The 12,142-nt window shown below is 39.4% G+C and overlaps 1 protein-coding gene across 4 annotated transcripts in view; it reads right to left on the bottom strand.

Annotated features, from left to right (window-relative positions):
• The window catches only part of MYH11 (myosin, heavy chain 11, smooth muscle), a 62,157-nt gene that overhangs the window by 13,273 nt on the left and 36,742 nt on the right, over positions 1-12,142 (bottom strand). For all 4 annotated transcript variants that reach the window (XM_014936511.1, XM_014936509.1, XM_014936510.1 and 1 more), the window contains 18 exons: positions 11,626-11,769; positions 9,443-9,538; positions 8,932-9,050; positions 8,611-8,763; positions 8,007-8,180; positions 7,631-7,804; positions 7,045-7,159; positions 5,920-6,113; positions 5,639-5,760; positions 5,454-5,523; positions 5,149-5,309; positions 4,239-4,347; positions 3,230-3,361; positions 2,746-2,952; positions 2,211-2,348; positions 1,459-1,582; positions 839-1,010; positions 19-231 (listed from right to left, as the gene is read on the bottom strand). In XM_014936511.1, coding sequence (XP_014791997.1) covers positions 19-231; positions 839-1,010; positions 1,459-1,582; positions 2,211-2,348; positions 2,746-2,952; positions 3,230-3,361; positions 4,239-4,347; positions 5,149-5,309; positions 5,454-5,523; positions 5,639-5,760; positions 5,920-6,113; positions 7,045-7,159; positions 7,631-7,804; positions 8,007-8,180; positions 8,611-8,763; positions 8,932-9,050; positions 9,443-9,538; positions 11,626-11,769 — 2,617 coding nt within the window. The remainder of the gene's footprint in view (positions 1-18; positions 232-838; positions 1,011-1,458; positions 1,583-2,210; positions 2,349-2,745; positions 2,953-3,229; positions 3,362-4,238; positions 4,348-5,148; positions 5,310-5,453; positions 5,524-5,638; positions 5,761-5,919; positions 6,114-7,044; positions 7,160-7,630; positions 7,805-8,006; positions 8,181-8,610; positions 8,764-8,931; positions 9,051-9,442; positions 9,539-11,625; positions 11,770-12,142) is intronic.

Below are 12,142 nucleotides of genomic sequence, written 5' to 3'. Positions count from 1 at the left end.
TGGGCTACATCTCCATACCTGAGCTCTTGCTGGGTGGCTGTGGTATCCAAAGTATCCTCAAGCTCTGTTTTCAGAGCCTCTAGCTCTTCACCTAAGTCTCTCTTCTGTTTTTCTGCTTTGTTTCTTGCTGCTCTCTCAGACTCCAAGTCTTCCTGGAGATCAGATATGTGAGATTCCAATTCACGGATCTTCTTGAGGGCATTGTTCTTCTGACTAGTTTCTTCTTCAAGCCTGAAAAGAGAGTATTTAAAAAATTTAAAAAAAAGAAAAATTTCACTTTGACAAAATCAGTATACAGAGATTAAAAGTTTATAGATTCTGTGCAAGAAAGAGGGGGGGGAGTATAGATTCTGTGCAAGAAAAGGGGGAGGTACTGATGCAAAAGGGATCTGGCAGCTGTACTTTATCAAGACACAATGCCTGAAGATGTTCATCAGCTGATTCAGCAAAAGTTTTGGTTGAGTGTTTTCCCTCTTAAATTATACAGAAAATGCACTGAGACTCTGGAATGGATCAAGGTCAGACTTGTGAGTAATTTCTGCTTCTTGCCTATGAAGTATGTTGTTACATTTCATTCTTCACTTGACAGTGCTTCCAATGCCATGGGGAAGAGGAGTTTTTGTTGATGTCTGGAGGTAAGATTACATGTCTATGGGCAAACAATAGCATATTTTTTGCAGAAGAAAATTTGGAAAATGGGGAAGGTATACAGGGAGGATGTAACTGAGAGATGAGATGAGGTTCCTGGCTGCAGCGTCTTAGTGTCTGGGAAGGGGAGAGACACACATTTGTGTGTAGCCTGGGTTTTCAAGCTGTGTTCAGACTCAGGAGTGAATACCTGGCTAGAGCAGCCTGCAGCTCTTCCTCCTTCTTGGCGAGCTGTGCCTTCAGCTCAGCAATTTGTGCCTGGAGCTCTGCAATTTGCTCATGTAGATCACCTGCCTCCCCTTCCAATTTCCTCTTAGTTTTCTCTAGTTCTTGTCTGCTTTTCTCTTCTTTCTTCAGTCGCACTGAAAAGTAAAATTTTTTTGTCATGGGAGTGCGTTAGAGCAAGGAGTCTTTAATCCGAACTGGAACTTAGGCAAAAAAATGTTCTGGCCTTCAGTGAGACCATACATTTAACTACAAGTCACTGTGTTTCTGAAGCAACATACAATACCTTACTGTCATCAATTATTTCTAGCCCCAAAGAATCATTTATTTATCTTTCTCCAGAAGAAGCATTAAATTTTCCCCAATTTTCTGTCCTCTCCTGTTTTGTATTTAAAAAATTAGGTTATCTATGGTTCATATACCTTGGGGTTTTGGTGATTCTCATGCACAAAATAGTTTCAGCATAAGAAATTTGGAAAACACCTCACAAATTTTTTAGAAGTTGTCTCCAGGTTCTGTTTATGGGGTTTTTTTGTTGTGTGCCAAGGGAAAAAACCTGATATAAACCACTTTTGTTCATGTTACCTTCGAGTTCTGAAATCATAGATTCATGTTTGTTTTTCAGCTTTGTAAGATTTTTGGCTTTTTCTTCTTCTTCTGCAAGATTTGTTGTTAGATCGCTTATTCTCTCCTCAAGAAGTTTTCTTTCCTTAAGAAAAATAAAATAGTTCTGTTAACAAAAGTGTCTGTCATTGGTGATCATGAATCATCTCTTTGCCAACAAAAAATGTCCAATTTATGCTGTATTTCTTCAGATTGTAGTGATACATTTCAATTTGTCAATTATAGAGGAACCGAGGAATGGTGTCTACAACTTCCATGTTCTCTAAACTGCTGCTATTAGAATCTTGTACGTGCTCTAACGGTTGGCAAGTATAGAGCCCAATTCAGAGGAGCATCCCTTTCAAAAAGTACTGAAATACATGCTTGCTTGAATACATGCTTAATTCTAGTTTTAATCATGAAATTTGATTGAAATAATTTGAAAACAAAAAGAATTATTTACTCTGCTTTGGGCCAAGAAGACATGTCTTCCACTGATTGTGCTCAACTTTGCTTGAAGATATTGTTACCCCAACAGACCTCAAAACCACAATTTAAACGAGCATGGAAAATTATTAGAAACTTGTTTGACAGAGGCTGGACTGATGGTCTGGTGAACCTGTATACCCATGAAACTACATAGTCAAGAGTATTGCTGCTGTTCTAGTGGAAGAGGTTTTGTCTCAGCTCACAGTTTTTTTCACAAAGTAAGAAAATGGATCCACAACACTTACCTTGGTTAGTTTGTTATTCTGATCTTCCATTATGAGAATATCATCTTCCATTTTCTTTATCTTGCCATCTGCTGTTACTTTTTCGAGTTGCAGTTTCTGCCTTGCAGCTTCTTCTTCTTCCAGCTGTTCCTCAAGGTCCTTTGAGGGGAAAAGAAACCCACAAAACATGATTTCTGGAAATAAAATATTGCTTTGATTGTAGTAAATGCTTATTGACTCTCACTGTATGTGGAGTATGTTGTAGACTGCTGTTTTGATTAAGAATTAGACAATCTGTAATGCTTAGTGATTTAGAAGGGAAGATTGTTAAAATATTTTTTTAGAGAACAGATTATTTAAAATTGAGATGGGGAAGAGGAGAACTCCGGAGGAAAGAGCATCAATTGTTTGTTCTTACTTCAGAGGCACAGACACATGTTCTACAGAGGCCTGCATAGCAAGCTTTCTCATGGGGTCTGAGGTTTGCCAGTCTCCATTTTTTTTCTCTCTGAGAGATACAAGTTATGGTCTGTATTTGTCACTTATGCCTCCTTACCAGCATTTGTTGTTGCATCTTTTTCTTTTCTGCTTGCAGCTGCTGGCTGCGCTCCTCCTCTTCCTCAATTCTGGCTTCCATCTCATGCAGAATCTCTTCCAGCTCTTGTTTCTTAGCAGCTAAACGGACTCTCATCTCTTCAGCTTCAGCATACAGTTCAGTTTCTGCTTGGAGCTGTTCCTGAAGGAGGTTCTTCTCTTCACAAAGCTACGCAAATAAAATGGGTAGGAAGTTAAGGCATGGATTGTGAATTGCCCCACAATGTCTTTATGCTTGATAGTCCTAGTGAATGTACAGGCTCTTGTGGTGATGTTAGGCCATTGCTGAAGCAACTGGGAGTTTGTCTGCACTGAACTTTTGTTCCAGACCATCGCAGTGAATGCAATGGTGAGTACAAAGGAAAAAAGACACCTTTATTGTAATAGCTGCTAGAAAGGGTGAAAGAACAGCTTGCGTTTCCCAGAGGGTCAGAGCTGTAAATCACCTGTGTGTGTTTCAGTTCCAGCTCCTTCAATTCACTCTCTGCTTTTTGTTGTCTTTCCTTTGTTTTTTGTAGTTCTTCATCCTTGGCCTGCATTTCTTCCTCTTGGCGGGTGACTTGCAGCAGTGGTTTCACCTGAAAATAGAAAAGTTTTTTTAAGAATGTTTCCTGTCAGTATTTATGTTACTGAGTGTGGCACTTAAAGGTGCCAGGCTGACTGGCACTAATGGTAGCACCGCCTGTTGTTGCTCAGGTTGTAGACAAATACTGTCCAGCCAAGCTTGATGTAAGCATCTTTAATCCAGCAAGCCTCAGCAGTGATGCTCTTGGCCATCTCTGTTAATTCTTGGAGCCTTGTGCGCACCTCTGCCTCCAATAGTGTCACTTTTTTAATGACTTCAAGCCTATTTCATCTATTGATAATGTACAAAAGATACTTCTGCATAGAAAGGCAACGTGCACACAGAGGGGTGTGTTACTGCCTACTTCTGGTTGCAGAGGAGGTTGCTGTCAATGCAAGGAGGAACATTTTTCTGAATTCAAAATGAAGGCCATTCTTGAAGAAAAAAACAACAGGCTTCTTCAATAGAAAAATAGATTTAATTTGCTTGAGTGCCTAGCAGGAAGGTGTTTAGTGTCCCAGTTAGGTAACTCCTGAGCTACTGAGTCCTCCATAGATACAAAACTCTAAGTGTTCACAAAATTCCATTTTACTCTGTCTTCTCATTATCCACCCATGTGAAATTATTTCATTTTTGGCAATTAAAAAAAGTCCCCAAACATGCAAAATCTTTTATGAATCTCTGCTTAACGAGTTTGTTTTCTTCTATGCTAATGGCATTACATCTAGAATAACTTTAACCCAAAATTTTGTGAAGCTAATGAGGCTTTTGCCATCAGCTGCAATGGACTTTGGAACAAGGAGTGTGCCTGACGTGATATGCTTTGGTATCTTGTACATTTCATTTCTTTCAGAAAGAAGAGGAGACATTCACCGATAGAAGTCACTCACTTTAGTGAACAGTCTCCACCACTGCCAGTTCCTCAGCTTCAGGTAAGCAGCACAATTTCTTTGGATCACCTTCATTGCAGTCAGCTGCTGCTGTCTCTTGGCAAAGGCTCTGCAATTAAAAATATAAAGCAAATTGGTTCAGTCTTAGAATACAAGGTGTCTGCAAGGTATACACATTAAGCAAACTCTGGCACAAGACTGCTGATAAGCCACGTGGTTGGAGAAGTCTGGCACATACTCTTTTTTCACTTAAACAGTGCCTATACTTTCTTGAGGAAAGGTGATAACTCTGTTTAGCTTTCTGGTATTTTACTTAGTCTTCTGGTTTTTAGCTGTTTGCACTCCACAGGTAGGAGCAGACCACAAAGTATAGATCTAGTTCTGGGTATGAACATCTTTCTAGAGTACAGGGGCACTCAGAACTTTCATTGATCATCATTCTTGAAACCTATTTATATTTAAATTTATTTGTTCAGCAATTTGAAAGCCTTGGTAGTATGCAGAAAAAGGACATTATTGTTAAAAGTTTTGTGATGTACATTAACTGACATCATTCTGGATGATCAGTGTTTCATGCCCAAGCTATGTAAGAAATCATTTTATGTTTTACAATGCCAGTGGTGCTGTTAATTGTAATAGTACAGGCTAGGAAGCTCCTTCTACCTTTTGTACAAACACGTTTAAATGGGGAGTCATTGCATTAGCTTATAGTACAGAGGGTGTAAGTAGCTTCCCAATGTAATTGCTTCCCTGTAATTATACTAATAAGCCTCTTCTGGGGAGGAAGTGTGTCCTTCATTGGAGACAAGTTGAGTTCTAATGCAATACAAATAATAGCTGATAATAAGCTACAGGCTACTGTAAATACTCTGCTGCAGAAGACATTCCTTTTGTTAGTAAATATTCTTACTTTCTTGCTAGGTAGCCTCGGCACTGAGCCTGGAAGGCGATAATGACATCTGTGATCTTCAGGTCTCTCTCCTCTTCCAGGTGAGCCAGAACACCAGTTCTGAAGAAGATTTTACTCTGCCCAATTCTGTACAAGTTGGGATCAAGTTCTAATGCTTTGATCTGGAGGAAAAGAGGGATATTTGTTAACTCCAGTGCTGAGGTTTAGGGTATTAAAAATTACTTCTCATTTCTGTTCACTCTCAATAGCATTTGTATAAGAAGTATAGACCTGATTATCACTAGGATCAAAAATGCTTTCCTTACCATCAGTATGCAAGCCTGCTTCCCATCCATGAATCCTTTAGGAATAGCATTTGCAGCAAGAATTTCATATCTGCCAAAAGACATTGATGTTAGGGAGGTTGAAACACATCAGAATATTTTGTACAGACAAACACACATTACACCACTATTAAACCCAGAGCTAGGACCAAGTGAGGGATTCTTACCGCTGACGGAACTCCTGGAAGACAATCCTGTTGGGGAATCCCTGCCGGCAGATACGAATGCCTTCCAAGACACCATTGCAACGCAACTGCTCCAGCACTAAATGGGCATCGAGTTTGCCAGCCTGAAAAGGGAGCAGAAAGTACTTTTAGCATAGTACAAATGTTACCAGTTACATGTCTATGTTTCAAGACATTATTCAGCTCTGTGATGTGCTGATACAGTGAGCAGCTCAACATGAATAATGTGCCATGAGTATGAAAATTGAGCATTAGACATTTACCCTCTTTTCATGATTTGGAATGATACAGCGGACAAAGTTGGGATTGGTATTCCTTAAGGTGGTCATCAGCTTGGTCAGCTGCTCCTTATAGAGTTGGCCGACAGTACGGAACATGCCTTTCTTGGTTTTTGAAGAACTAGGGAGTGAGCTTTCAGTCATCTTGGCCATCTGGTCCAGCCCAACGATACGGTCCACTGAAATACAGAAGAAAGTATGAATGGAACTGCTTATTTAAACTGTCCTCACCTCACATTACACCTGTCACTGGCGTTGTTAAACTGCAACTTCCCAAAGAAGACCAATATATTTTTGATGCAGTAGAAGCGTACTAACCAAAGTACTAGAAGAGCCTTCTGGGTAAATAGTCTACTTCTGTCAAACATGAAAATAAGGCTCTTTATTAATTAGTGACAGAATGGAGCAACTGAATACACAGAATATATTTTATTTTATGTTTGCTCTGAAAAGGAAAGTCCTGCTGCAACATATCCAATTAACAGGTTGATGTCAGAACAAGGAACAGCAACATCTCTTGACCCCAATTTGTGACTCAGTGGTTCTCAGTCTAGCTAATAATCTCCCTCAATTATTTGATAATCCAAAACCACCTTGCTGATGTTTTGTGTGCATAATTATTAAATATTTATACTGTAATATATATGTTACTGATCCACATAAACTTTTTAAAAACAGTGTTTTATATGAATACAGACATTCTTCTGATGGAGTTTAGTTGAGATTATACATCTCTGGAGAGAACTGTGCAGGACTTTTGGGAGATGAGTGCATGAGGTAAGTCGTTCATAAAACCCAGCAATAACCTGTATTTAATGAGGTCTACAATATCACATATTCGGCAATATTATAACAGCATAATGAATAATTTTTATTCTGTTCCTGAATAATATCAAGTAAGGAAACGTTTTGATTGTGCTTAAAGCTATCTAATGATTCTTTCTGTGAATATGCCTTTAGAGAACAGATTATTCTTATTTCTTAGTTTAATCTCTTCTATGCTTAGCACTTTCACACTTGTGTCCTGCCAGAAAAGGACAGCTGTCAAAAAGTTCTAGTAAAAGTTTCTCCCTTTAAACCACATTACTGATTTAGAGTTGTTATTCATACCATCTTTCCAAAGGTCTGCTACAAATTTGTCTGAAGACTGGTTCAGCAGAGAAGTCACATTGTCATTTAGTGGATCCATGTTCTTTGTTAGCCAGGCAGTAGCGTTGTAGGTAACCTGCAGGAAAGAGTGCTACGTCAAAAATATGTTCTTGATAAAGAGCTCATGAGTGTCCAAGAGCTCAGGGCACTGTATTAACACAAAATTGTTCAAATAATAATAACATGAAATGCTTTTGAGTTTGAGAGCTGATTTCAGTGTTTATTCTTACATGTACAAGCATCTGAAAAGCCTTTTGGCAGACATATCCATGGCAGGGCACCTGTCCTGCGTTTAAAAATTCTGCTTGCTAGAAAGGAATCTGAATTGGATTTTCAGTAACCCTGTGCTGGTTATTTTTGTTTTCATGTAAGCTTGGCACAACCATGACAGTTTTGCAAATCTTATTTTGTATGTTATGTAATTAAAGCACTTAATACATACATTATATGATTGAAGCTGTCTGGGTACTAGGCTGTTTCTTTTTTACGAATTGGGCATGAAAGGATCAATGTTCCCTAAGTCAAAATAGCTCAATCTGTCCAGTACCTTTCCTGCGTAGTGCATTATACAGAACTCAGTTTTATCCTTCAGTTGCTTGGGCTTCTGGAATTTGGGATGGTTGCCTTGTTCTTGACATAGTTTCTCCACAAAGGATGTGTCAGTAGCTTTGGGGAACCAGCACTCTTCATCCAGCAGAGCCAGGACACCTGGAGGGTTGGTCTGCAATGTGAGCAATATCAGATCAGTATCATCGCAGGCAGAGACAAAGAAAGAGCACCACCTTCTTTATCCCTGATGTTACAAATCATCCCAAATCTGAAATACCTTAGATAGCTCCCTTAATGCACTGATACATAAGTGACCCTGATGTGACCCCATGGGATACCTATGTAGTATCCCACCCATAGAGATGTAATCTTACTGGTCTTTCAATCAGCTCAATACAAGGTTGCAGGTCAAGGCCAAAGTCAATGAAATTCCATTCAATGCCCTCTCGCTGGTATTCCTCTTGCTCCAATATAAACATTGTGTGGTTGAAAAGCTGCTGAAGTTTCTCATTAGTGTAATTGATGCACAGCTGCTCAAATGAATTGATCTGTGAAGGAGAAAAAAGTGAATTCCTAATGTTAGAAAGGGACCTTCACAAGGGAACTTAAATGCCAAGGTGAAATTTTCTATGTCTTTTTACATATTACAATAAATCAAATACAAAAATCCCTATTTTTACAATAGAAGGTCTTGAAAATTTACAGTAAGTTCCCAAGTGGTAAATCTTTGTATTGGGACCTGTTCAATAAACCATAAAAAGCAGACCCTGGCTTTAAACACTGAGCCCCGCAGAGGCCCAGCCCTGCCAGCCTCCAGCCCTTCCTGCCCAAGGGAAAAGCAAGCAACCAGGTGTAGGCCTGGGGGTCATATTGGCCATAGGCTGCTGGTCAGCTTGAAAGAACCAAATTGTTTTTGTGGTTATATCCAAACCACCGCATGATAATGAGTTTAGCCAGTTTGTGTCCCGCAGTACGTACCTCAAAAATCTCAAATCCAGCAATATCAAGGATCCCCAAGAAGGAAGCACCTTGTCGTTTTGTTTTATCAAGAGCTTTGTTCACACGAGCCAGAATCCAGCGGAAAAGACGTTCAAATTGTGCCTTGGCCAAAGCCTCTATGGCAAAGTCAGCCTGAAAAAAAGAAGAGAAAATTATAAGTGAAAGACGAAACCTAATTAGCTGCTAATTTCTGTAGACATAATAAGACAGAAAACTGACATTTTCCTTTAGACAAGATGTAAGAAAGAAAGAAGAAAGGAGAATAGTTTCAGGAAAGCTGAGCAGATGGCAAGTAGATACCTGCTCTTTGGTCTGAGCTTTCTGAACAACGTCTCGTCCTACTTTGATCCTTGGGGTTAGAATAGATCTTGTGAAATCTGTCACGTTAATCCCCATCAGGTGACACACTTTTTGTGCAGCTAGAATAATAGAATAAGGTTTTATTTCAGAATGGATTTTCTCTTAGCAGGCCAGTAAGTGTGAATATGGGCAGCTCAGCAAGTATGTGAAGTTCATCATCTTCCTTTAAAAGCTCCTCTATTGTACATGCAAGAGATGCCTCTTGCCATAAAAGTATTATTCATTATCCAAGCAGCAAATTCACTGTTCAACAACTTACGGATTCAAGGTTACTAGATTTACTAGAAAAGGTATTGATAATTGAGCCTATTTTAAGTATGTTATCTCTTTTAAAGACTGTGAAGTATATATGCAATAACAATTAAATAAAAAGTACCAATAAAGAGTGCTTAGTCAGCTTCTTTTTTTTTTTTTTTAATGTTAACTAAATTTTTTAAGTGGCAAATCATACCGGTATTATCTGGCATAGAAGCTTGATCGGTGTTTCTCTCCTTCTTGAAGACAATGTTACCCAGTTGTAGGACAGATGAAACAACCCTCAGTACAGCTGTAAGAGAAACAGATAATATAAATGAGGAACAAAATGGACATATTTTGAAAGCCCCATTCTCTGCAATAACAAAGATTCATTCATATTGGTTCAGACAACAATACAATGACCTCGGTTGCAATGGAGAATGCTGCTGTCAACACCAATACATGTGCCCTGGCAGGAAAATGAACCAGCCTTCATCAATAACACCATCTGAATTTACCAAGGCTGGGATTTGCACTGCTGTCCTGCAAGGCAAGACATTTTTTTTCAGCATCCCTCAATCACTGGTGCGGGGTTGGGATGCTCCCGGCTGCCATAGCTGATCCAAGGTCCAAGGAATGGGATGACACTGTTTCTGCCACCAGGTGTCACTTGGGGCATGGCAATTTACATCCATGGGCAATACACACTGGCATGCACCAGCTGGATCCCTGCACACTCCCAGGAACAGGGAGAGGTAAAAGCTATGCAGATAGAGCAAGCCCACATTTTCAAGATAGTTTAGTTGTTGGTTCCTGCTCTTTGGTTTTATTTCTCTTTATTTATTTCTCTTTATTTTCTCTTTTCTCTGAATCGGTGAATACAAATATGAGCTATTTCAGCCTGTTCCATTTCTTCCAAAATTAAATCAAAATATTTTGCAACATTTTCATGTTCACTGTTGGGAAGCTATGAAAAAATGGCTTTAAATGGTCATTACTGTTGTTAGAGTTGGCTTGAATTCAGTAGTCTGTTCTGGGTATGTATGGCGTTCTTCTAGTGAGAAATATTCCTGTTCATAAACACAAATTACATTTCAAAACACCATGTGTCGCAGTACTTTTGCATGCTGATAACTGCACTGATGCTGTGGAATTCAAATGGGTCAGGAGCACATGTCATGTACCTTCTAGAACAGGTCTCCAGAATTTGTAAGACTTAAAAGAAAAAGCCTTGCAATTCTTCATTGAGATGGACAGCAAAATATTATGATAATTGTTTTATTTGATCCGTGTTTAAATTACTGTATAGAGCTGCCCTGTGCATCACCACTTGTTCTGTGCATCATAGAGCTAATTTCTCTTTGATGATATACACTCTATTTTCCAATATAGGTGGTGATCCTTCAATATTTTTTTTTCCACTGTGTTTCCAACAAGTGCTGCCAGTTTAAACCTTTGAAGGGAGGTGGTTTGCAAAGAGTTTTCATTGCTGGATTCAGCTGCTCCCACTGGTACCCACTGAGGCAACGGGAAAAGGTAGGCCACTATAGTAATTTTTTAAGTAGAACTTTTCTAACAACAACCTAAAAGCAGTAGATCATAATTAGATCTCCTCGCAAGGCAGGAACAGTCACCCTAATACTCACAAGACTTCCTGAAGCATCACCCTGTTTAATACAAAAGGTGGCGATGCTTCCAAGGAGGCTGTAGTGTGTGGTGTCACAGATCTATGGCAGCAGTTTCAGTGCCTTCACTACCAGCCTGTTCTCAGCCCCTGTTGTCCTCCCCCTCGACTGCTCCTGCTGGTTTATGTTGTCTTCAGGCGCTGTACTGCCACCAGTTCAGTTGCTTGTTGTTACTGGCTCTGACCATGCTGCTTCTGTTACGTGATCTTGATCCTGCTTTTAGATCCTGCCTTGAGCTTGTGTCTCTCACAGAACTGACTTCCCATATTATTCTTAAGGTAAGGTAGAAACAAATCTGTACTTGCAAAATTTAGCCTTATGAGAGAATCTTAATTCTCTTTTCATGAGAAGTCTGTGGTTTAATTAATCTAATATGCCCTGAGAAGGAGGCAAATCTATGGGCACTAATTCACAGTGCACTTCTTAAAAGCAATAGCTAGGTAACAGTTGGTAAGAGGCAAAGAGGTTAAATCGCATGGGTGCATTTAGAATCCCCCAGCTGGTGGTTCGTGCGAGATCACACATCTCCAGAGAAACATGGACATAAAATCTAAATAATCTTAATTTTTTTATATGAATTGAGTACGTAACTTCATATACATTTTTTGCAAAGTCGTTATCCTGGACAGAATTACCGTCTGTGTACTTCCATCTCTATAAAGTGTCACTTGAAGATTTATACCTTGAATACAATCTTGCTAACAATTCTCACCTATCTGTTCCTCCTCGTTAAAGCCCATAATTTTCATGGCTTCCAAAGTCTCCTGGAACATCTCGTCATCTTGTTGAGCAGGAATAGGCACGTGGCCATTAGATAGAAAGGTATAATTGTTGAAGCCTTCCAGCAACAGATCATCTAAAAAGCAAAGAAGAAAAGTTTTACTTCAGTGCATCAACTTCATGCTCTTGTTCATAAGCTCTCCCAATGAACAGCCGGTAAAACCACAGTGTTTTTACCAAAGGAAGACTCCACTTGTAGAGGAATTCAGGGTTTCATGAGGCACAGACATTTTCAAAATAACTATTCAGCAAGCTTTATTGTGTTAAGTTTCCCGTTTTATTAGTAGCTGGGGCACGTCTCTGCCCCTCAGTGAAATTTTGCATCTTATGGACCGAAGTCTGAAACATTCTTCCCAAAAGTCTTTCATTTAATGCCATGTGTAACCTACTCAGAATTACACCTCTCTCTGTGGGGATTCATATCAGGTAATCATAAGAATGGAACCAGG

Source organism: Calidris pugnax, unplaced genomic scaffold, assembly GCF_001431845.1.
Source record: "Calidris pugnax isolate Ruff unplaced genomic scaffold, ASM143184v1 scaffold17, whole genome shotgun sequence".
Lineage (NCBI taxonomy): Eukaryota > Metazoa > Chordata > Aves > Charadriiformes > Scolopacidae > Calidris > Calidris pugnax.
The sequence above is the reverse complement of the archived record's forward strand: the minus strand, read 5'-3'. Positions and strand labels throughout refer to the sequence as shown.